This window comes from Apus apus, chromosome 2 (assembly GCF_020740795.1).
Source record: "Apus apus isolate bApuApu2 chromosome 2, bApuApu2.pri.cur, whole genome shotgun sequence".
Classification (NCBI taxonomy): Eukaryota; Metazoa; Chordata; class Aves; order Apodiformes; family Apodidae; genus Apus; species Apus apus.
In genome coordinates, this window is record NC_067283.1 from 20,362,849 (window position 1) to 20,389,474 (window position 26,626).

Sequence of the window (26,626 nt, forward strand, 5' to 3'; positions counted from 1 at the left end):
TTGTGATGCAGCAAATAAACACTTCACAATATAGAAGCATCATACCTGAAATGGTTTAGAGCTGCTGATGTGGAGTGTCTGTCTGATCCATCTGTTCCCTTGATTTCCAAACTTGTACCACAACAGTCTCCCCTTGGTGTTACTCACAGTTCTCTGGAAGACTGACAGCTTGTAAACTTGCCTTCCAAACATATGATAATGAAAGCGGAAAATGCAGGTTCCATTGCCAGAAGGGTTGAAGAGAGGACTAAGCAAAACTGCTTTATCTTGGAACTGGTATGGCTCAGAGGATTCCATGTAGAGATAGTGTCCCCTGGCTGTGCCTGTTGTGTGGTCCTTCAATGGGCCTGTATTAACTGTGGGGGTTGTACCCTGTACTCTGATCCAGTCAAAGTCATCCTCAACATCCTGCTCCCAATTGCACAGCCCGTTTTCAAAGTCACACTGTAAGTCAGGGTCTGAAATGTAAACAGAGCAGACTGTCAATGAAAGCAGTACCAAATGTTCATTGTGCTTTAATATACTTTCATTAACTTTCTGACATAATAAAAAAAATTAAATTGTATCCTTGCAAAAATTTCTTTCTAATGTAGAGAAAAAGACATATCTTCTCCTTGCAAACACTCAGATCTGAAGAATAAATATAGACTTGCTTGGAGGGAAAAAAATAAAAATCCTTACTTAATTATCTCCTCTTCCAATATAAAAAACCCTCTAGATAATTAATTCATTGAACAAACAGAACTGTGAAGAACATTTTTGTATTTTTAGACGTAAAGCATGCAGAGTTTTTTAGCTGAAATTTGACTAACTAGTTTAAAACTTAGGTTAATTGGATGAAATAAACAACAAGATACCATCTTGTAGGTATGTGTAATAAGTGACCTAATATGTTTTCGCCTGGCAGAAGTAGTCCTAAAAATGAGTTGAGTTTCAGAAAAAGTAGTTTTTATTTTTATGTTTTAGTTAAGCTGGGTTTTTTTTTAAGATGTTTAAATCTACAAGTCATATAATATTTTTTTACTATACACCTCAAAATGGGTTACAAAGAAGACAGACATTTTACAGGTGTGAAAACTGAAATAGGCTGGATACAGATCAGTATTTTAGTTCATATTCAGTAAATATTAGTGCAGGCTTGTATCCCCTCAAGCATGTAAGGTGTCCCCTGTTTCTCAAACTCATTGTGATTTGCATAATTTTGTTACATCAGGATGTGATAAGCAACTGCTAGTTAATTTTCTGTTAATGTTCTTGAGTTCTTAAAATTGATGAATTCATGCTTTGGGGAGAAAATTTTCAACAACACTCTTCAACATTGCAAGGTGACTGTCAAAAATGTAAATTACTCATAGCTTTTCCTCAGGTCTTACAAGCTCTTTATTTGAAAAAGACAATTCTAACCAGCATGATGAATATCTTCTAGTACAGATATTTTAGCATTTTCTAGGTAGAAAGATTCATAGGTCATAAAGATATAGGACATACATCCCTTTCAGTCCATAATAAAACCCAACATGTTAACCCAAATCAACTGGCCAATTGTGAATCCTCTGTTTTGAAATAAACTTGTAATGCATGTATGTGTTTCACGAAGTTAAAGAAGTATGACTTGTTTGAATAAAGGAGATTGAATTACATTTACTCATGGTTGTAACTCATTGACATTAAAAGTTTTCAGTCTGCTCCATCAGTACCTATATTCAGTTGACTCATCACTGGCTGTGACATTGATAGTCTGTAGCAGAACTGTGGGTTTTTTTACTCCAGGGATTAATTTGGTAAGTACATTTTAGTTTGATGGAAAGTAAGCAATAATGGAAAGTACTTACTACAGTTGTCTTCATCTGATCCATCCCCACAATTATCCACGAGATCACAGACCAATAAACTGTCAATACATGCTTTTGTGTCTCTGCACCAGAAATGATTAGGACCTTCACAACTTAATGCTAGAGGTGGAAGAGCACAGTTTTCAAATGTAATATCATCAATTGCTGAGACACCATCATAAAAACCCAGACTGATTTTATCAAGTGATAATTGGAAAGGATGTGAAAGGCGACCAAGCTGAATGACTGCCTGCAGCCACTGGTTTCCCTCATTGTAATATGCCCTCCAGAGGACAGTAGGCTGTTTCAGCCCCTTCACAAGCAGATGCATCTCTGCTGCTCCAACTGACAGTCCATAATTATAATACCTAAAAGGATAACAGAAAAGTTAAGGGTACAAATGATAAGAAACAACCACATTAAGTATAATTTTCTGTCATAGCTCCATAAAATCTAGGAAGTCCACAGTGCCTATTTCCAATTTATCTGTAATTCAATCAGATTTCTGTATGATGGAATGGTAGGCTGTTGGAACAGTCTAGCACTTTTTCCAAGAACTGAATATTGTGAGAGAATAAAAGTCCTTAATGAAATTATAAGCCACAACTTAAAGAGACACATTTGTTTTCATATTAAGCAATGAACACTGCTCACTCAGATGCCCAATATGGGGGTTTTCTTAAATTTAATTCAATACATAATTGTAAAGTTTCAAGATGGAAAAGCAGAACACTTACTGAATAGAAAAGCATGGCTTCTATCTATGTTAGTTATTGCTAACATGCTGCATTTTTACAGCATTTTTGGGGGAACTTAAAGCATGTAAAAAATAACGTATACATAGGTGAGCAATCATACAACAAAACCAGAACAGAACCAGGAAGTGATTCTGCATGTTGTTCACAATGAAGACTATATGATTAAAAAATGTAAATGTATAAATGCTGCAAAGGAAGGTGTGTCTATTGCAAACTGTAATCTCAATTTCAGTTCAAGACAAAAAAAGTGACATGATTCATAAATTTTTAATCTAAATGTTTCATACCAGAATGACAATGTGCAATTTGATCCACTTTGCCTGAACTTTGGGCTTCGTAGCTGAGCTACTTGTGAAATGCTGCTGCTTTTTTTCAGAATGAACATAAAGTGACCTATCAAAATAGAAATAGAGAACAACTGTTGAAGAAAGAAAGTGTTTCTAAAAGTTTGTAAAGCATTCATTGTCCCCATTTAAAATCTGATTAGAGAGAAGGTATATCTATCTCTGTTTCTGGGCCTGGCTTGTCTTACCTTCAGATTTATTATAGGTGTGATCCTGTGAAGGAGCTTGCTTCTGAAAAGCGGGTGCAAGAGCACTACTGGAACTTCTTACCCAGTCAAAATCATCTCCATTTGCAGTTTCTCTCCAACCACAGTTCTCTCTTTCGAAGTCACATACAGCAGCTGAAATGAAGAGACATTTCACTATCTCTGCACTTGACATTATTAAACAAAGTTTGCAGCATGAAAGGAAATAACATGTTTATGGTATTTACTGCTATTCTAGGAAAAACATCTAGGAAAGAGGTGTGAGGAGACAGAGTACAAGGTGGGGTATTGGTTTCATTACAGTTGGGTAAAACAGCAGTCCCATAGGAACAAGCATGCCATTGTTATATGCAATGTATTCAGTAAAATAAGTCCTTCCTTCTAAAGGCACTGCTGCCAAAGGACAAAAACCAGGCTAGGAAGAGGTGACAGCAGGACTCAGAATCCTTATGTTACAGAACAGGAACACAGAGCACACAAAACAGAAACAAGACTTCTGCAAGATATTTTAGGGAATTGATGTTGGAGCCAGAAATTAAATCCTTTATTTTCTGAACTTTAGCAAGTTTGCTAGTGATAACAAAATTCTTCCTCTAGTTATAATAGGAATCAAGTTAAATATTGAGCATTACTGAGACGCTGTGATATTGGTAGAAGGAAGAAATCCCTGAAATACAAAATACTGCAGTAAAAAAGAACAGAAAAACATATTCATCTGCATTCTTCAATCCTTCATTTAAAATAGTGTTATTTTTTAAAGGTGTGTAATACAAAATTAAGGAAATAAAGGAGAGGAAGGGTTTCATGTATGAATGAAAGTAAATTGACAAATATTTATTGTGTTAAAATAAAGAAACAGTAAGTTTCCCTCTTCTGTACTTAAAAAAAAATCCTCATTAAATCACAATATTATTTTTTTTAGTTCTATAATTACAGCATGCTTGTAACAAAAAAAAATTAGGAAAATTATTTCAATAATTTTAAAGTAATAACTTATTAATTATACACATAGAATAAGTAAACAAATATTCAGATATGACTGTCAGAATTCTACCATTCTTTTATAATGTCTTATCCCAACTTTAAGTAGCCATATCATCATGGTGTAGAAAACGTACATTGCAGAATCAAATTAAGTGTCCTGGAAAAAAGGATTATGTAAATTGTTTTTGATGGAAGATATGGCAGCTTCTTCAGTTTTGGTTTCTGGATTTTTGTTGGATTTTATTTCAGGTTTGTTGTTTTTTCGTTATTTTTTTTTTCTTTTTGTTATTCTTAAGGAACCGTGTCACATTAAGTTATACATTATTTGTAAGAAAAAATGAAAAAAACATTACCCAGGCAAGTTAGTATTAGTATTAGCAATATTGTTGGTTAGGTCTTCTAAACATATATGACTTTGTGGATTATTGACCAAGGCACATATAAATGCAGAGACTTATCAATACCGCTTGAAAAAAATAGTAAAATCATTCCACAAATAGAGAATTTAAGAAATCAAAGAAAATAAAGATTGCCATACATATGGTGTACGTGAGTCAGAAATGTCAATTTCTGAAAGAAAGGAAGGAAGGAAATTTTTTATTATTATTTATTTATTTATTTTTAATGGGATGCTTTGATAGAATAAAATGAATATAAAAAATTATGCATAAACATTCAGGATCCACTGACTGAACACAGTGGTAAGGGAGTATGGAGAGCTGTTTCTGATTTACTTTTTGTTTGGTAGAAGAAACTGTACCATATTCTTAGAATAGGAACAAAAAATTTGACAAACCTTGGACACAGATAGTTACACCAAAAGAGACAAATAAACAAAATTGTAAAGTTTGAGTCCAGACTTAGTATCTGTACACTGTAACAGAGACAAAATATGAAAAAAAGAATGCACCAGACCATACATTTAACTTAAGAATGCATGAATACATTAAGATAACATAATCTTGAAACCTTCAGCTAAATGTCAAACCAAGTATTTGACATCTAGGAAAGATACACTGCAAGAACAGAGAATGCTTGTAGAACCTGGTGAAATTTTCTTAGCTATTGATGCTTGTTAACACTTCAGTTATCTAGTTGTCCCATTATGCTCCACTAAATGCAATGTACATAGACCTGAGAAGTTATACTGTATATTCATATCAGGTTTGCTTGGCAAAGTTTTGGTATCAGGGGGATACAGGGGTGGCTTCATTGAGAAGTTTTTAGAAACTGTGCCCAGGGTTGCAGGAAGATGTTTCAAGACTTCTCTTTTTATTTCTTGTTACTCTACTCTGATTTTATTTCAATATATTAAATTAATTTCCCCAAGCTGAATCTGTTTAATCCATGACAGTAACTGCTGAGTGATCTCTCTGTGTCCTAATCTTTATCCATGAACCTTCTGTTCTATTTCCTGACCATTGTCCAGCTGAGGATAAGAGTGACAGAGGAGCTTTGGTGGGCACCTGGCATCCACTCAGGGTGAACCCACCATAACATGGATCTTTCAGAGCACAAACATATAATGTGATTAGTATGTTAGGTCATTGTTGTAAATCTCCAGCTTGAAAAAGGCAATCACTTTTCTGCTTTAATGCATGGAATTATGTATAATAGTTTTAAAAGTCAAAGTAAATTAGTTAGCTGTAGAAGAAAAGCTGTGAACTAATAGTCAGGAGTAGTGGCACTCAAGAAATAGAAAAGGTAGTAGTTGATATATGTATATTTGTTTCTTTTCTCAACTGATCAGAATAAATTTGCATTATTTTTTCAATCCAAGACAGGTATTTTTGCAAAACGCAACTAGAAACCTGGAAGAAAGAATAATCTCATCACATATCAGGATCAAGAGCATGAATCTTGTTCTAAGACCAAAGAGGATGTCAGTGGAGCAAACAAACTCACTGACAAGCCTGTATATTAAGAAAAATAACAAGGACAGTTTCTTTCAGAAATCTACACTGAGATAAGAAAAACACTCAGAGAAAGGGAGAACAAGTACATTCCTCCAGCCCTGACTGGAAGAAGAACTCATTTGAAAGGTGATGAAAGTCAAGAAATTACTTTGGCATTGAGATGAGAAAATTGCATGGAGTCCCTGCTTGTTCAGTGGAGTTGGTGGACCCAAGCATCTAAGGAAATAATCTTGCCAGAATTTAAGATTAAAAGATTTAAATGAAAAATATTGAGAAATATATCTTAAGACCGTGTAATATCCTTCCCTGGTTCTCATACTAAGAGGAAGACTTACATTAGCAAGGTTAAGAAACATGCAGTCACCAGAAGATGGAACATCATGGAAAAAAATACTAATATTGGAGAAAGGAACAAAGCAGTTGTAAGTGTTAATGAAACATCTGTGCTTAGCCAACATAATAAATTAGGAAAAGTCACTGAGAAAAATGAACTCTTTGCATCCAATTGCATTATTATAGAGAACAAAATCTAGAAAGTAATAAGACAAGAATGGATTTAACACTGGTTCCAGCACATTTCTGCCATCCTGTCATGACTGGAATACTGTAATGCATAATAAGAAAGAAGTAACCACAAAGATGGTGGAATATAATTTCTGGAAGAATTATAAAAGATATTCTAGTGCTGTAGACTACCAGAATAAAAAACTGAAAGGCAACATGCCAAACTACTTGCAGAGACATTTGGGTGACTACATTCTATTTCCCATTCTACGAACTGCAGCATGAACACTCACCGAGCCAACGATTTATAAGTAAGCAATATATTTATAGCAAAGATCACCATAAACATAACACTTCCATAGATTAATCTTTAGCTAGGCATTGTTAATGCATAGTCTGGGCAACTGAGACTTGGATATAATTAAAGCTTCTGCAGTAATGCAATTACAGAAAAAAAATAAAGATAAATTGTGTTGCCTTGTAGGAAGCTTCTGATTAAGGATAACCTGAGATCTAAGCAGACATACGTCTTCACCTTTAGATATAATGTTGAAAAGGAAATACAGGCTGAAGAGCTAAAAGGAAGGTTGGTTTGAAATATAAACAATCATCACCTATGTATTACTGGATTACCACCTCCATTTTCCCACATGTAGAGGCACATAGCACAGGCAAGAGTCACAGCACACAACACAGAAAATGTTGACACAACCTAAATTGCTACATCTTTGACCATGTCAGTGCACAGATGCTTTATTTACCAGTCTAGCTGTGGTATCTTCACATCAAAATTAAGTATACAAAACACACAGTTTGAACACAAGTTTGTGACAACTGCCTTTTTAATGTTTTCTAACTCACTGTTTCTCAGATCTAACTGCAGGATTATCTTACCCTTTAAGAAGAGGCATCTTACACAATGGTGCCACGGAACTCCCAAATATGTCCATGCGTAATATATTTTGCTCACATTTTCTAGTGCCATTTTGTATGTGTGAGAGTCTTTGAACAAGTTCTGTTTGGTTTATTTTACAATGGTTTCCTGAATCAGCTTCCAATATCTGAATATTTTATTCAGTATAATGCTATACCTGCTATCTAGCATCTTAAGGGTTATAAAATAAAATACTGAATTTTAAGCAACACTTTCTACTAAAAAATTAATCAAAGACCTTTATTCTACTTCTAACGCTCAGAAGGAAGTAGGTGCTACAGAAAATAAAAGGGAAAAGTTCAGAATAGATCAAATGGAAGTAACTATTTCTCAAGAGCTTCTACTGTTAATGAAATTACATTTATGAAGTCATGAAAGCTTGGCAAATAGGACAAACAAGCATACTCACAGGAGTCTAACAACCTAGATTTTTAAAGTTTTTACTTACGGCACTTGGATTCATCATGGTTATTTGAACAGTCAGATGTGAAGTCACAAAATTTGTCCAATGAAATACATTGTCCATCCCCACATGGAAAAAGTCCCAATGGACAGTAAAAAGATGAAGAACTAGTGTCTGCAGATTCTGTTTCCCCTTCAAAAATCAGAAAACAATATATAAATAAAAAACATATATAATTAAAATTCTAAGAAGTACTTATCTTTTTTGAATATAGTAATGTACACAGCAGATGGAATGTAGTATCACCTATGAAGTGAGCTAAATTACACCATAACTGAGAAGAAACAGCTGATATTAATGTCTGAATCTCTTAAATTATATAATATTTTCCACAATAGTTGAACACTTATGTGAAAAACTATCAAAATTACCTTAAAACTACACTGCCAGACTCCAGTTCAGAGGTGAGGTGCTGTATACAGCATCCTGCTATTTGCTCCACAGCTGGGAGCAAGTCTGTCACAAAAAACGATCTCCTATTGTGGTGGTTTCTCTGTCTTCAGCTCACAATAAAAATTTCAAGAAGCCAAAGTTTGATGTTGGACCACTACTAGCTTGCATCTCAAACTACACATTAGAAAACACACATTCTGTGAATGGGGAAGCAAAAAGCCAAGGATCACTGTTTTTTCTTCAGTAGATTTGTGGAAAGCATGCAAGTGAGAAGAAAGATATAGCTTTCCTTTTTTTTGTTTGTTGTTTTGGTTTTTTTAACTTAGTTTATTCTGATATTCATACTTCAGACACACTTCATTTTAAAAAGCCCCCCTTTCTAAAACCAGTATCTTCATGATCGATGGGTAAATACGTAGGAAAAGTAATTGAAGTAAATTAAAGTTTCTACAAGTACCTAACTACCCTCAATCCAACTGTAATATAGGATCAGAGAAGCCTTAAAAACACAACAGTTAAGTTTTCTGTTATACTTGTAAAGTTTCCAAAAAAGAAACAATTTAGATATTTACTAGAGATAATCCATCAGTATTACCACTGGCTGTGCCTGTGCTCATAGAAAGGTATTGAATATTCAAGAGGACCAGAAGCAGCAGTTTGACAGATTACAGTTATTTTATATTTTCGTCTGTTTTCACTTCAAGATTAAAAAGAGTAGGTAAGTGGGCACTTACTGTGTATTAGGTATTCGACAGCCAGAATAGGAGCACCCTTTTACCCTGAAGATAAGGCAGTGGAATTTGCTTTTCAGTAGGTGTAAGATATTTTGCTTCTGTCTCTGCATGCAAGTGTGAATGTAGGCAGGTACTAAATAGTAAGTGGTATCCGGAAATTCCCACCACAGCTTATTTCACAGAACTAATGCAAACTGCTTATAGCAGCTAGTGTGTAATATGAGATACGAGTCATCATTATACAATTTATTACAGCAGATGGACTTATTCCTTAAAGGTATCTTCAAGCTTTTAGTCTGACCACAGTTATATATAAGAGAAATGGGGGAAAATGTAAATAAACCACTGAACTTGCCTTGGCTGGTACCTGGAAGTGATTTATTCACAACTCCACATTCCTCTGTTATACTGATGTCATCAACAGCAACAGTAGCATTTGTTTTAAGAGTGGTAGCTCGTAAAATAATCTGTAAAGACAACAAAATAAGTTAGCTCAATAAAGGAGACATGATAAAAGACATATATATATATTCCTTTATAATTTACTACATCTGCTCAGGAAGTAAATACTGCCTACAACCAACACTGAATACCAGTAAGTAAAAACTACAATTGAGATTTGATCATAGTCAGCTACTTACTCCCTAACTGTCAAAGCCATAACTGCTCTTACTTGAAGAAAGTTACACCACACAGATGACCTTATTTCAATCTAAACTGGTAAAAGGCATCACCACTTGAATGAACTTTCTTCCTGCTGGAACCAATACATTTATACACCTTTTTGAATGAGCTATTCAGGGTTACCAAATATAATGGTTAATAACTCAATTTAACTGTGTTCACCTATACTATGACTGGGGAAGTGAACCTGTAATACAGCAAATGTAGGGTCTGTAAGGATGCATTTGTAAATAAAAGGACTAACTTTTTGAAAGCAGTGTAAATGCATTTTTTAATTACCTGAAAAGGTATGTCCTCAGCTGCACTTTCGACAGGTATATTCACTTTTGTCCACTGCATCTCAGGGAATCCTGAAATGTCACACAATTTTTCCAAACTTCCACTCCTTGTACTTCTCTTAAAGACAGAAAGCTGGGAATCCTGAGATAACCAGTACCAAAATCTTACCTGTTGAAAGAAATTTTATGAAACACTTTAAAAACGACATAATCAACCTGCAATAAATTAAGTACCGACATATACATTATTATACATAATGGCATGAGAAGCCTAAAACCAACTTTACCATAAAAGAAAGAGATCTATGAAACTATGGCATGTTGAGGAGCAGTATTATGTCCAAAGATAAAACTGTATTTAAAAGTAAATCTTATTTTAAAAACAATTTTAAGTTATATATCAACTGATGCAGACCAACAGATATAACCTCAGTTAGTTCTTTGTAGCTCAGTAAGGATTTAAAACATTCTCAAATATTTCTTTTCTTCACAAGTGCTGAATATAGGACAGCTTCATAACCATGTTAACCTCAGAAGTGCAACCCTAGAGGTGCTTCTATGAAATAAACCTTATGATCTTCTATTTGCACAAACAGCACAATTGAAATTATCTGAAAACTGATGTTTAAAATAATCTACTGATCTTCTGAAACAAGTGGATGGACCAATATGTGGGAAGAAAAAAAAAAAAAAAGGTGAATGGTGCTACAAAAACCTTCTTGCCAAGCAGAAAAGATCAGAAAACAGTGGAAATTCCAGTTCACTCTGTCTCCTCTGCAGTACAGAGAAAAAAGAATCCATTTTGTTGTTGTTGTTTTTGTTTGTTTGTTGTTGTTTTGTTGTTTTGGTTTTTGTTTTTTTTTTTTTTTTGTTTGGTTTGGTTTGGTTTTTTTCCAGTACTACCCAGAGGAAAATTCCACTGAGAAATGCAAGGGAGAAATAAAATTTTCAAAGCTTTTTTTTAATATTTATTTATTTATTTATTTATTTCCCCTGAGTCCCTCTTGTTTCTTCACATAGTGAAAGACAAAAATTTCTTCAAATTCAGGCTCTTAATTTCCCTGCAAAAGCTTTGAATAATACTTGAATCTTCACGAAGGTCAAAAAGAGCTGTAGAAATATCTCTTCCCAGTCACATCTCTGCCCATCTTCATATAATCTTACATTGTGAAACTTGGATCACCACCCTACAGAAAGTAAGCTTCCTTTTATTATTTTCACATTATATCAACTTTTAAAGAGTTAAAGAATACAGACCATTCTGGGCTACTATTCAAATGAAATATATGTATCAAGCATTTTGCTTGATTTCACTCGGCATCTACTTTATTTCTGATTCTTTAAAACACTAAAAAAGCCATGTGAAGGTTAAGACCTGAGAGAGTATATTAAATGACATAAAGGTGCTGTTCTTGCTTAAGAAGTTTCTAGTCTTCAGCTGCAAGTTGCAACTATTCAGCTGAGATCTGGCAACTCATTGATGTGAATAGTCCAAGACAGCTCCAGTCTCAAGTAAAACAGATTTATCTAAGTCAACACTTGTTTCAGGTTCCTTAAGCTAGGAAAAAAAGTAATGAATCTAGATGCTGCTGGAAAAAAAAAATATTTAAAAAATAATCTCTTTTTTCAGCCTTCTAAGTACAGTTTTTCTGCATGTTGTTTTCTCACATTTTTATTTTTGAAAAAAGTTTCCCTAAGTGAAATTACAGTTTCCATTCTACATTGAGTCTGAAGAATTAAGTGATCAGTCTAAATTCTATTTGGCCTTTTTTTTGGTCACTGAACACAATAAAATTTTTTCAGCACGCTCTTCGAGTCTTTCTTTGTGAGTTCTTAAATCAGGAGGCATTATCCAGTAGCAGAAAAAACATAACACCGTAACTACATAACTTAACTGCTTCCCAATATGGCATAGCTTTGAAAGGTCCTCCCAAAGAATTAGACTGTAATTCCATCCACTGGTATTGTAAATGGAGCCAGTTTTTCTGCAGCAACACTTATAGCATGAAGAATATCACATCTGCACATCAGGTAAGTTACGGCTTACAAAGGTGTGGGCAGTAAATATCAAACTGCTACCTGACAGGAAAACCCAGGGGATGGCTTGACAAGGAAAGGGCTCCCCAGATGAGACACAGACGTCTTTGTGTTCGGCTGATGTGATCCACTGAAGTAAATGAATGTTCCTGTAAACAAAAATCAAATAAATATGAGAAAAAGATGTCATGTTCCAATGGCAAATACCTGTGTCAGAGAACTAACTATGTGCTCCACGAGGCACATAAAACTTATTCATGAATGTAAACAAATGAACAGTTTTGCCATCAGTTCCCTCTCTGTGGATAATGAGAAGGGTTTTGTAACAAGCTGTGACAGCCAGTGTCTGTGTAGGCAAAGACAAAATAGAATTGCTAAACACTACTCCATCTTTCCTCCGCAGCAAAATTAACATGACTAAGTCCAAAGATTAAAAAAGAGGGGGAAGGATAAAAAGACATCTGGGCAGCCATTGCTAAGGCCACCCTGTCACAGTGCATGTGAACACTTAAACCAGAGGAAGTAAACAAAGAGCACTGAGAAGGCCATTCAGATGTTGCTTTTGCAAAGCCCTTACAGTGCAGACCGACTGATCATATTTTTATCTGCCCCTTTAGGCAAACACCTGAAGACCTCCATGCACTACTACTGCTTCCCATCTCCTTTGCACAGTGCCCTTGGGCACTGGCTGGAGAGAGCAAAGGGACTGCAGGAGCTGCAACACAGAACACACTGGAGAACAAACAGCATAGACTTCAGCTGGGATACCTAAAGGACACATTTTAATTGGCTTAAATAATGTTTCAAACATAATTTACAACAAAAATTCATTTCCTCTAGGGTACAGTATTCATTGACAGAGCAGCCCAGCCAGTTTTAAGCATGCTAACAATGTTGCACACCACGGGAGCCAATGGAGTAAGCTGTATTTTCTCATGGGGTCCACAGACTTAACATTGTTGTCTGTGCTATTGGGGATGAAAGCTTAATTAAAGATGTAATCTGAACTCCGGCAAATGAACTGCCTTTGGATTTGAACTACAGCAGATGTGCTTCAGACAAAGGTAGGGAAGGATAAACATCTTCAAGGAGCCCTAAAGCAGCATATTTTGAATGCCGTCAGTGCTGCCTTTGCTGAATACTGAGACTTTTTCGTGAAAGTCTATGCAAAACAACACTAAAGGCTCAGTCTTGTTGGCACATTGATATTACACATATTGTCTTGCATCTTGGAAAATCAGCTATTGTGCTGCCACCGTCATACTCCTTAGGCATTTATTTCCCATGGATACATAATGAAGCAGAGGGTTAAGTCCAGCCCCACGTGAATAATCGCATTGCTTTAGCAAGGCTGGCACAAAGAGGTGACCGTTACAGCTCCCTGTACAAGCAGGCGTGCTGAGCTCCGCAGCACTGGGGAAGCTCTGCTCATTGGAATGCAGGGGTACTTCAAAGGATCCTCTTCTAATTTGCAGCTGAGCCTCTACAGTAGCCTTGTCAGGATCTTCATTAATCAAAATTTGCTGCTGCCCTCCCCAGGAGAGCAGAGAGATGAACACTCTGTGGTATCACAAGCAACTGTTGCAACTTGAAGCACCTTGTCTTAACGTTGACAAAAACTTGCTCAAAGTCTGGCAGCATCATACTAAATCTATGATGTGGCTATAGCAGACACAATGACAGATGGGCATGAAACCACCTCAGGAAGACCTTTGCACCAATTTATATGAGGAACGCAAAATTACTGGGCTAGAGAGGTGCTGCATGGTAACCTCAAGATCCGCTCGAGGCTTCAACCTGCAGCAACATATAAAGTTGTGAACCTAGCTTGTAATGATTAATTCAGGTATTGAAGCAGCTTAAGTGCAGCAGTACATAGTTCCATATGGGATAATTTAACATGCTGCTTAGGCTGCTGAGCAGATGTTTCTACCAGCAGCCTTCATTATGACCAACTTACACCTCAAATCTCACCAGCACCTAGAATAACACACATGGGAAAGACACAGGCATACCAGTGCCCTCCTTGGGAGCTGTGAGAGTTCAGAAGCTGTGACACAGTAATGCTGGCAGACAATGTGGCAATGCAGATCCAGTGCCACTCTAGAGAGAGACAAAAATTAAGTATCTGATACATCATAGAATATTTGTTAGTAAATTCAATAGAAATATAGCCTAATAAAAGTTTACTAAAATAATGAATTTCTATACTAAGGGTTGCTTTTAAAACAAGGTGCTTTGTGAAACTGTCAGTCAACTATGCCAAGCATCCTGTAGGTTGTGATAACATCAAGTCTTCTAACACTCTGGGCGCCTACAGACACACTGATGTGGATTCTGACCCACCTGGGCAATCTACCAGCGAGACTGGAGACAGGACCAGGACAGAGACAGGACAAAGATGACAAAGGACTAGAATCAACAAAGAACCCCACAGGAAACCCTCGAGCATGCATAATTACAAAGATAGCCAATTCCAGGAAATAAAATGGCTATGTAGAAGAATTCTCGGAACTCATTGACATGGAACTGAATATGCATGGTTTTGGTGTATCTTAGTAGGGGTGTTTCACTGACTCATTGGAGCACTCATGGTGGATAATTCCCCAGTGCTGCCCAGCGCTGCAATAAAGAATGCCTGCTCAATAACAGCTTATTTGTTGTTATTGGGTCTTGATCTCGGAATCCTTACCCAGCCGCACCTAGCCTCCCACTGTGGTGAGGAGTGTTAGAAAGCAAGGGGGTTTGGAAGCTCCGAATTTTTGTTTCATATCAAATAGCTGCTGAGAGAGTGAATAGCAACTTGGTGCACTTAAGGTGCATCTTGAGGACCAATGGAAATAAAGGCATATGAATATGCAGTAAGAGTTGTTACATAACATTCACACGTATACTCACTCCCCACTAGGGTTTGCTCAGGTGAATTTTAATCCTGGAATTTCTATACCTTTGAATTTCAAGGTGGAATATTTAGTATTTCACATTCCTTTAATAGGAGAGAAGTGTGGAAGCCTGGATGTAAGATAATATACTTCATTATGGAGGTGTTGGACTATAACCAGTAAACTAATCTCTACTAGCAGCGTAAGAGACATGTTTTAATAAAATTAAAATAACAGAATAATTGCCAATATTATTTGACAATGGTAAACATGCTAGGCAGTTTTAGTTCTATACAGTACACTAGAATAACATTTTCATTTTTTAAAAACACTTCAAAACAGTTCTCTACTGGAATATTTTTTTCCAGCTGAATGTACTATACAGCAGCTATGGGGCTGAAGGAAGAAATACTGTTCGAAGGACACTCATTCTATTTTTCCCAGACAAAACTATTAATTTACCTGCACTCTACAAATAGCTACCGTGGTATTTTGCCCAAATAATATTTTTAAGAATGGACCCTCTATGAACATTGGGTACAATGACATTTATGTAAATCAAGTTAGCTATGTCAGTTCAAAGGTCAGTATCTCAAAAAACTGAAGGCTGCATCAAGTATCATTGATAGTCCCAGCAGAAAATTAGGGTTGAAAGGCATAATAACCAAATGAAACATCTAAGAAAGAACATCCCTGAAGGACTAGCTATCTGTAGCATTACCTATGTTATGTACATTCTATGTAGCACCCATTTAAAATACATTTTTGTTCTCAGTCTGTCACCACTTACAATTCCAAGTACTCACTGCGAAAGGAGAAAAAAGAGATAATAAAATAAATCTTACCATGTCCAGTATTAGTTGTATGACCTCTGCCAGTGAGTCTCCTGTCAAGGAGAGCCTGTTCACTCATCATGTTCCAGTCAGCATCATGTAGGCTTAGTGAATTCCATCCACAAAAGTCACTCTCAAAATCACACCTCGTGTAATTAGCTGTTGTAAAAACAAAAATGACAAATAATTCAGTTGATTTTAATGCAACAGTGTGATGCTAGAACAATGACTAGCTAACTGTACCCTGGGCTGCATCAAAAGAAATGTGGACAGCAGGTCAAAGGAGGTGATTCTCCCTCTCTACTCCACTGTTGTGAGACCCTCGGAAGTATTGTGTCCAGTTCTGGGGTGCTCAGCACAGGAAGGACATGGAGCTCTTGGAGCATGTCCAGAGGAGGGCCAAAAAGATGAGCACCTCTCCTTTGAAGACAGGCTGAGAGAGTTTGGGTTATTCAGCCTGGAGGAGTCTCCAGGAAGACATTATAGAAGCCTTCCAGTACCTGAAGAGGGCCTGCAGGAAAATTGGGGAGGAACTTTTTACAAGGGCATGTAGTGATAGGATAAGGAGGAATGGCTTTATACACTGGAACAGTGTAGATTTAGATTAGACATTAGGAAGTAATTCCTTAGTGGATGAGTGGTGAAATGCTGGCACAGGTTGCCCAGGGAAGCTGTCAACATCCCTCCCTGGAAACGTTCAAGGCCAGGTTTGATGGAACTGAAATGTAGCTTGTTCAGATGGACAAAAAGTTCTAGAATACAAGCAACAGGTCAGGCAGGCCCTTCTTTCCTTAATCAGACTCAGAACCCTGAAGGTTATATTATATATATTATATATTTTTGAAAGATTAATTTTACTGCAAAGCTAATTATGAATGTGTGGAAAAAAAGTATCTTTAGTATTTTAAATACACTGAAAACAAAGATTAATTAAGATTCTATGTAATTTATTTTTAAATTAGATTTAAATTTATGAATTATTTATATCTCCTTGAAATTTTTAAAGCAAATAATATTTTCTCAGTTGTATGGGTTAGACCAACTTAAACTGTGTAACAATCTCATGCAGTCTTTCATTTATTGAGGAAGATTGATTTTTTTAATAACAGAACAGTATAAGAGTTTTTTTTCCCAGTCCAGAACAGCTTCACAAAGTGCTACACTTAAATCTTTGTGTCACTTATCACAATTGTAAGAATTGCTTTTGAACTATACGTGGCACTTTCCGAGTTTCATGGCACATTTATTCTATACTATCATACTGCAACATAATTATATGTATTACTCCTTTACATGACTGGGCTAGAGTCACTCACCAAGCCCAAGTGTTCCACCATATGCAGTTTTTGGAAGTTACGTTTAATTAAAAAAAATAAAAATCAGTGTGTTAGGGAACAACTGCGCTAAAAATGTGAGTGAAACCTGATTTTCTGTGTTAACAGTTTGACTTCAATTCTATCTCTACTTAAATGTGAAAATTTAAGGAGTACTTGTAAATGTTTAATCAAGCTTGGAAAAAAAAAAGTTCTGTGCTTTGGCTGACATCCAAATCCAAGTGAGACAGTTTCTCAGTTTATTTTTCTTTGTTCAAACATTAATAAGCTTTGAGAAATGCTCCTTTCCCATCAAAACAGTGCATAATTTTTATTATCTACAGCCATATTCTACATTTTTATTTGAACCTTCAAGGCATTATAGGGAATGTTTCACTATTCATAGCTGGAAAATAAGTGACTGCACAACCTATATTTTTTGAGAAGTCATACTGCAGATATGTAAGTTAGACATAAAACATTTATATTATGTTCTTTTTTACTGCTCCTCTTACCATCAGAAATAATGCTCTTAATTTTTCTGGGAATATTTCAGTAGATTAAAACTGCAGAAAGATTTTCCTCACTCTGAAAGCAAACCCTGTCAATTATCTTTTTTAGGCATTCCACTATTTATATTTCAGCCAAACAGAAAGGAAATTAGAAAGGAAACAACAACCTGCATTTATTTTAATATTTTATTTTTGTAATGTGGGTGTATCGGTTTATCTCAAATAATCACGGAGCAAATTATTACACCAGCTCTGCAAAAGCAATATAAGTAGGAGAAAAAACATTACTCAAACACATCTGCATTAATTTCAATAAATAAATAGAGCTTGCTAAAGCCATAAAATACACTGGAAGGATTTTTCAATTAATAGGAACTTTTTTCCACATTTTTGGGTTTGTTTGGGTTTGTGTGGTTTTTTGTTTGTTTCTTTCTTTGTTTTGTTATTTTATGTGGTTGTTGTTGTTGGTTTGGGGTTTTTTTGTTTGTTTTGTTTGTTTGTTTATTTTTAAAAGAAACAGGAAACCAAGCACATATTTCAAGTGCACTGAGAGATTAAATGGAAATGTTTTTTCTTTGACTTATTCCGCCTTTCAAAGCTCCCCTTAATTGTTCTGGGGGAAAAACAAAGTGGTTCTGGTACCTAGGCTGGGTTACCAGCCAATTAATATTGCTTTGGGTTTGCTGCCCTGCAACTGGATGAAGCTTTTCAATTCTACTCTGGCAGCTCAATCAAATGAACACAACTGGGGACACACAGCTTGTCTCTGTATAACATTGATGTTTCCTTGACTAATAGAACTGAACTAGGAGGGCTGCTACCCTTGCCCAGTCAGCACTCAGGCTCCTATGGAATCTGGGATATAAACGGTACAATCAGCACCCAAAGCGCTTCTTTGCGATTACATTGTCATTAATATTTTGGATTGCCTCGATGACAACTTTTTACAACAAGAAATTGACAGCCCTACTTGAGGGGATGTGTTATTGGACCTGATGGTAGCAAATGCAGATGAATTCATCAGGGATGTCAAAGCTGAAGGCAGCCTGGGCTGCAGTGATCATACCCTAGTGCAGTTCACTGTCCTAAGGGTTACGAAGCAGATAAAAAGCATAGTCAGGACTCTAAATTTCAGGAAAGCAAATTTCTAGCTCTTCAAGGAGTTAGGAAGTAGGACCCCATGGGAAACAGCCGTCAGGGACAAGGGAGCAGAACAGACCTTTCCATAGGGTGCAAGAGGTCTCAATCCCCTGGTATAGGAAATCGACAAGGAAGGCAAGAGACCACCATGGCTGACTTGAGACCTGCTGGTCAAACTAAAAGACAAGATGGACCTACAGAGGCAGAGGAAGTGGGGACAGGTATCATGGAAGAATATAGGGATATTTCCCAGCTGTGTAGGGACAAGGTCAGGAAGGCCAAGGCACAGCTGGAGCTGAACTTGGCAAGGGATGCAAAGAAAAACAAGAAAGGTTTCTACAGGTGTGTAAACCAGAAAAGGAAGGTTAAAGAAAGCATCCCCCCCATAGTGAACTAGTGACAACAGACCAGGAGAAGGCTGAGATTCTCAACAATGTTTTACCTCAGTCTTCACTGGCAGCCCCTCACAGCTCTCAAGTTGATGGCCCACAGGATGGAGAACAGGGAGACAAAGTTCCCCCCACTGTAATAGAAGACAAGGTTCATGACCACCTGAGGAACCTAAACATACCTAAGTCCATGGGACCTGATGAGATGCATCCCAGAGTCCTGAAGGAATTGGCTAATGTAGTTGCCAAGCACTCTCATGATATTTGAAAAGTCATGGCAGTCAGGCAAAGCCCCTAGTAACTGGAAGAAAGGAAATATTGCACCCATTTCTAAAAAGGGTAGAAAGGAGGACCCTGGGAACTACTGACCTCTCAGCCTCACCCCTGTGCCTGGGAAGATGATAGAACAGATTCTCCTAGAAGACGTGCTACGGCACATGGAGGACAGGGAGGTGATTCAGGACAGCCAGCATGGCTTTACTAGGGACAAATCCTGCCTGACCAACCTAGTGGTTTTCTACAGCTGCATCAGTAGACAAGGGGAGACCTATGAATGGCATCTATCTGGACTTCTGCAAGGCCTTTGACATTGTCCCCGATGACAACCTTCTCTATAAGTTGAAGAGATATGGGTTTGATGGGTGGACTGTTCAGTGGATAAGGAATTGCCTGGGTGGTTGCATCCAGAGGTTAGTGGTCAATAGCTCAATATCCAGAGGGAAAACAGTGGCAAGTGGTGTCCCTCAGGGGTCCATACTGGGACCAGAGTTGTTTAATATCTTCATTAGTAGTACCTGCAGTACTAAGTCCAGTTCTGGTGTCCCCAACACAGGAAGGATGTGGACCTGTTGGAGCATGTCCAGAGGAAGGCAATGAAAATGATCAGAGCACTGGAACACCTCTCTTAATAAGACAGGATGAGGAAGTTGAGGTTGTTCATCCTGAAGCAGAGAAGACTCTGGGGAAACCTTATAGTGCCCTTTCAATGCCTGAAAGGGGCCCATAAGAAGGCTGGGGAAGACCTGTTCAGAAGGGCATGTAACAATAGGGCAAGGGGTTATGGCTTCAAGCTTGAAAGGGTGGATTTAGGTTGGACATTAAGAAAAGGTTCTTTACTATGAGGGTGGTAGATCACTGGAACAGGCTGCCTAGAGAAGTGGTATGGGCCCATCCTTGGAGACTTTCAAGGTCAGGCTCGATGGGACTTTGAGCAACCTGTTCTAATGCAAGACATCCCTACTTATTGTATGGGGTTGGACTAGATGACCTTTAGAAGTCTTTTCCAAAACAAGACAGCCTATGGTTCTATGATTTCTGTTTAATGTATAATGTCATTTTGGGAAAGGAGTTACATATATACCTTCTTATCGACTACCCATGCACATCTCTACCAGTTTGTGATTAAATTTATTTATCTAGAATTTAATAAAGGATTCATGCAAAATGAACACAGATTGCCCTTTGTCATCTAACCTGAACTTCCATATGTCATAAATCATTAGACAGATCTCTTGTAAAATGCTAATCTGTTAGGCGAGATAATCTCATCTCCTTCTGAAACTACTCAGTTGCCTTGCTTAGGGTTAACAGATTTGTGGTATTAAGACAATTTCACATTGACCCTAGTAACTGTTCTGATGAAACACAAAGGCAATGCTACACAGTGTTCATAAGCAATGAAGTTGGTGAAACTAATACAGGTATATCTTCTTTTTTGCCACATGTACATGCAAGATTGGTGAAAAGATACTGACCATTCTAGGCAAGTACTGCATTATAAAACATATAAATATATAGTAAAACAAGTTTTCAGACTTAAACATTCTCTTTCTACTTTAAAGCTGAATAGTAATAAAAGGATTTGCATACATGTTCATCTGCTGAAGTTTTTAAGGATTTGCAAGTGTAAATTTATTGCTATCCTGTAAATTAAATGCAGTAAAAGGTACATGGCTTTAAAATTATACAGGTTTCCTTCATTCTAAGTATTTTCTATTCATAAATTATACAAATCCTATGAAGAACATTTAAACTAGTACTAGAGATGCAAAATTAAAACCAGAAGATTTAAAGAGAGGTGTTTTAAGGGAGCTTCTAATTAGGCTGTATGCAAAGTGATATTTTTTTCAGAAAAAGTTGTAGAATGTCCCACCCCACAATCATTTTGAATCCACATGAATTCTGATGACTAGGCAATTTCCAGAAACACTAATGTTATCAAAGTTTGATATAATTTGAAAATAGCAAGTGCTTCTTAGACTTCTTGTCAAGTTGTTAGGATGCCTAGCTACTGATTCATTATGTTTTTATATGTATTTTGTAAGTTATGTATAAATAATGTATAATAAAAACAACTATATTACCTGAAATATTTCTTATTTAACATAGTATTTAGTGTAAAACTTCCTTTATTTTAGGTAGGAAAAAAATAAAAGGCATCAGGATGACAGGATTCATTTTAATCCTGCAAATGATTTAAGTAGTGTATCTCTCTCTGTTTTTAATATATTATCTAGGTTTTATTATCAGTCACTGTGAAATGAGAAATTTAGCAGTTATCTCAAATAAGTGTTGTCAAATAAGAATGTAGAATTTAATACTAAACACATTAATTTCATGTTTCATTCATTAGATTAATTGATTTCAAGAAAACTAGTCAAATAAAAGTGGTTACTCATGGGCATAAGTGTTTGCTACACAAGTTCCTGAATTTTCAAGGCTTTTAAGTCTCATATACTTAAGTTTATACTTATATAAATGGGCAGAGATTAAACAGAAAGTTCCAGAAACAATGTAAAACATATATTTCTTCTTGCAATTATAATAATTAGACTACTATAAAGCATTCGTGCCATGTTAAAATCAGCAGAGACATTGTTTTTCCTTCCCCATTAGAATAGGAAGCAAAGAAAATTCTCAAAGAAGATGGAAATCCTTCATATTGCTAAGTAACAGTTGTCTGCCATCTCTTTCAGTACATGAGAGTACTTCAACAATGAAAAGTACTGCAGATGTGTCCAAGATAGATGCTAAAACACCTAAAATAATAGAGGCTAAAACATACACTACTGTAGCAGGTAGGAATTTTTACTGAATATTAATGTGAATAAGTGTAGTGCACTCTAAATATCATTAAAGACAATTTCAAGATGATGTGGAAAATGTACATAATGGGAGGAAATTAACAAAAGACAGAACTAGAGGATGATATTCCTTTAGGTCTCTTTTGTTCAGGAGTGCAGAAAGTGTCAGAAAGATGAATTTTCTAAGCCAAGCAAACTGCTGAGAGCTAAATTTCACATTTAGGGTCATCTTTCCTGAAAAGAAGTGTATGAAGTATCCAAGACAACATTAGCTATTTTTTTCTTTTCTTTCTTAGCAGCCAGTAGGCAGAATGCCACGCTACTGTTATGAGTTACATATATTTCAGAAAAGCACCTTTTTCCACCATTTTTTGAGAAGACGAGTATAATTTTGTGCACAGCTCCAACAAAATGACACCTCTTTAACCCATGAGTGCCTCAACACAGAGTGAAGCACATAATTCCTGTGCCTCACATTTAAGCAAAGGACAGTGTTGAGATCCCCAGACCATTCTGACCTTTCTTCTGCTCACTCTAGTTTTTCTGACCCATCTGCATGAGTTTGATGGAAACTATATTCTCAATAGTGAGTCCCACTGTGATTTCTTTAACTCTGTAATGCTGACTACATCTAGGTTACTTAATCTGTCAGTTGTACAATATCAATGTCCAGTGTCTGAGGCACAGGGGTAAAAATAAAATAAGAAAGTGCAATACATTACAGGCAAAATATAATTGCGTGCAAGTATTTAGAGTTATCTTTATTTCCATTTTGTGCAGTACTACTAACAGCTACCCTTCAACTGTGACAATTCTTTTTCATCCTCATTTTTCATCTTAGAATTATTCTTCTGTTTTCCCAGTCATTATTCATGCCAATTTGCTCACATTGTGCTGAGAAATACAGTCCAGTTTATAAAGTACTATTTGCTTCCATTCCATCCTGCATCCTAAAGAGCATGAGACAACTCTGCAGTCCAACCAGCACACACACAGAGCTAGCAGCATAAGGTCAAGTCTTGTAAAAAAAGGTAAACAGATGTCACAGATGGATACATAGTTTAATGCTGGCTTAGATTCCACCCAGAGATAAAGCAGTATAAAACTTCCTATTAAAAGGTAATTCTGACATTTGCAAATATTACTTATTTCAGAGATGCCTCCTGCATGCCTATTTAAGTGGTTGAAAAGATCAAAGGTTCAGACTGCAAGTTAAAAAAACCTTATAGTCTCAAATAGTTCCTAAAGTCTTCTCATTAAATTTGAAAATAAAGCATTGTGTTCTTCACCCTGCTATCCTGACACGAGAAATTTTAATGCCCATCTCCCAGCAGCAATGTATATCGTTATTGATATCTGAAATATATTCACAATTTTAACTTATAACTTACATTTAACTGTTAGTACCACAGGCAAACAAAAATATAAATGTAAACTGTATAATATTAATTTTATAAGGAATAGGGTCTCTAAAGGTGACTGTGAGGGTGGTGAAACACTGGAGCAGGTTGCCTGGAGAGGTGGTGGAAGCCCCATCCCCAGAGACATTCAAGGTCAGGCTTGATGGGGCTTTGAGCAACCTGATCTAATTAAAGATGTACCTGCTCACTGCAGGGGGTTGGACTAAATGACCTTTAAAGGTCCCTTCCAACCCAATGCATTCAATGACTCTCTACAGCTATTTTCACATGGAGCTTTAAAATGTTTCAGAATTATTAGACAACTTCCAGTAATTTTTAATATTTTTTTCTCTTGATTGTACAGTAGAACCTGTAGCTTACAAGCAATGTTTCATTCAATTAAAAAATACCATGACAACGATATAGCTCCTGAACAACAGCTTATTTGTATGATTTAAATAATCATGCAAATATAAAGTCACTTAATTAATTTCCTGACAATAACTCATAAACATACTTTTAAGTTTATAAATTTAATAAACTAAGGTTTTTATCCATGTCTTGGATAGACCTGTTTAGGTTTCACAATAGTCTTCAGTACAATTTCTTTCTAAAGCAATGCAATTCACTTACAGCAGGCTGCTGGATCCTCATCACTGCCATCAGAACAATCCAGGTGAAAATCACAGGTGGATCCAGGGTCTATGGACTGCCCATCAGTGCAGGTGAATTCTTCTAATGAGCAGAAACTGTGTGGTTCTGATGGTGCAGTGTCCAAGAGCTGGATGTTATTCAAACAGATGAAACCTGCCTTGCTCTGGAGTGTTCCTTTAAACATGAGCTGTGGATTGTTAACGTTAAAATATTTGCATTAACAGACAACAGAGAGAAATTGATTTTTATTTCCATAAAACAGTAATGTCCTATGTATAAACAGTACTGGGTACTTTCCATTACAAAACCATGATGAATTTCAAATCAGAAGCTGAAATTTTTATTACTACCTCATTATGAATTTTCTGAAGATTTTAATCTAAAATGGTTAGACAAGTTCCATGAACGGAGTTAAGTACAGGCCTATTTAAAACAAACAAACAAAACCAAAACCCACAAAACCCACAAACCCCCCCCCCCACAAAAAAAAACAACACCCCAACAAACAACCCTCCTAACTTCATAGCCGTTTGTCTAAAAAGCTGCAGTACCTTTGTGCTTTAGAAGAGTGACCTGAAATGTAATATCCTAAAGACTCCATCTTCTTCTCTGAAGTCTCTTCAGAACCTTATTTTGCAGGTGCTCAAGGGAAAATATTTCAGTTAAAGACACAGGTGAATAAAATGGGTTTGGGACTACCCTTGGATATCTTCTTCACCACTTAAGATGGCTGCATCCAGTCTATGCAGTGGAATTGTTCCCTGTTTGCTGGTAACCCTTGAACTGTTCCAAAGACTGCCTGGGAGACGGCCAATTTGCTTGAACCAAAACCTCACTAGAGACCATACTAATGTGTTAATTACATGGGCTATCACATGGCAATCCTTGGGCCTGTGCCCTGGCCCTGCTTATTTTACTGCTATTGCCATAGACATAAGAGATTCAAGTAACATTTCTCTCTCCTACAGAGTCCCCTTGTACTGACTAGATTTTACACAAGCTGATTTAGAGCAATTAAGTTTCAAAAGCACGTATCTTGTTCCTGGCCACTGCGGAGCCCAGCTCTACTGGGTCTCAGAGCAAGGAAATTACCCCATTTGTGCTATCCAAGTTTCTTTTACCTCAGCTAAAGCAGTAAACAAGAAGAAAACTTGCATTCATCAGAAATATGAAGATGGCAATGAAATAAAGCACTGAGAGACAAACCAAAAATGGAGTTGTGGGTTTTGACAGGCTGGGACTTGGTCAGAGTGGGAGTCTCAAAAAGCAGTCATGTGGATGAGGCAGAAAGCACAGTGGAAGGAAAGCTCAACAAGAGTTTCCAACAAAATAGAAGGAAACTAGAACAGACATGATTTGGGGCATAAGTAGAAGCCTGTGACATACTCCCTGAAGCCTGAGGTTTGGGTTGGAGTGAAATATCAAGAGGCATTTTTCTTACTGAGATTTAAGAATTATATATGTCATTATCTTCCACTAGAGATATTTTCTTCAAAATTACAAAAGCATTTTAATACTATCCATTCTTTACTAGTTCAAACAGTGGAATGCTATGCTGAAAACATCACATAGCTGCATATTAAAGACAGTATCTTTCTTTCCCTAAGCACAAGTGATCTTGGTCCTCTTTGTACAAAGAATGCATAGGGTTTGCATTCTACAAGCATACATACAGCTTCAGCAGCCTTTTTTATTAATTTTTTTTTGGATACTATAGATAGTCTTATTAAACATCTGGTTGGTTATTCACACTTGTCCTTGTGGGAAAAGGAAAGACAGGCAACAACAGGTACTTACAATCTACTAGCTTGCTGAAATACATTAATTCTAATATATGTGAAAACATCAATGCCTGCAGCTGGATTAGTTTTTGTCTTTTCAAGAAATTTTATTTCCAGCTGATTGTTGAAACAGTAAAATATGGTACTTTACATAATTATGAATATTATTGTAAATATAAAATTCTATAAAATAGAAACTTTTTAATTAATTTAAGAATGAAGTAGATATAAATTTGCGTTATTCTCTAGGCCTGCAAATTCAAGGGGAAGATATTCTCTCACAAGTACTGGTTTACATCATTCAACTGAAATCCCCCAAACATCATTCACATCATCTCACTTAAATGAATGGGCAATATCTGAGATGGACTCAAACTGAATACATAAAATATAGTGAGAATTTGTATTCATTTTCTTATACATGATTAAAGACCAGCTGCTTGAACACATAATGTTCGTGTAGTTGTTTTGTTGATCTATAAGCAAAGCTTTACCCACCTTGAAGCAAAGAAGAGCAAGTCCTTCAGGGCACATACAATTTTAACAAGTGGTTAAGTTTCCTAGAAGCTTTA

At 36.4% G+C, this 26,626-nt stretch overlaps 1 protein-coding gene across 1 annotated transcript in view; it reads right to left on the reverse strand.

The window, feature by feature from the left end:
• The window catches only part of MALRD1 (MAM and LDL receptor class A domain containing 1), a 200,688-nt gene that overhangs the window by 148,331 nt on the left and 25,731 nt on the right, over positions 1–26,626 (reverse strand). The window contains exons 9-17 of the mRNA XM_051609180.1: positions 24,253–24,460; positions 15,795–15,941; positions 12,110–12,216; positions 10,032–10,199; positions 9,415–9,535; positions 3,123–3,275; positions 2,878–2,983; positions 1,833–2,200; positions 46–458 (exon numbers count right to left, since the gene is read on the reverse strand). Of these exons, the coding sequence (XP_051465140.1) occupies positions 46–458; positions 1,833–2,200; positions 2,878–2,983; positions 3,123–3,275; positions 9,415–9,535; positions 10,032–10,199; positions 12,110–12,216; positions 15,795–15,941; positions 24,253–24,460 (1,791 nt within the window). The remainder of the gene's footprint in view (positions 1–45; positions 459–1,832; positions 2,201–2,877; positions 2,984–3,122; positions 3,276–9,414; positions 9,536–10,031; positions 10,200–12,109; positions 12,217–15,794; positions 15,942–24,252; positions 24,461–26,626) is intronic.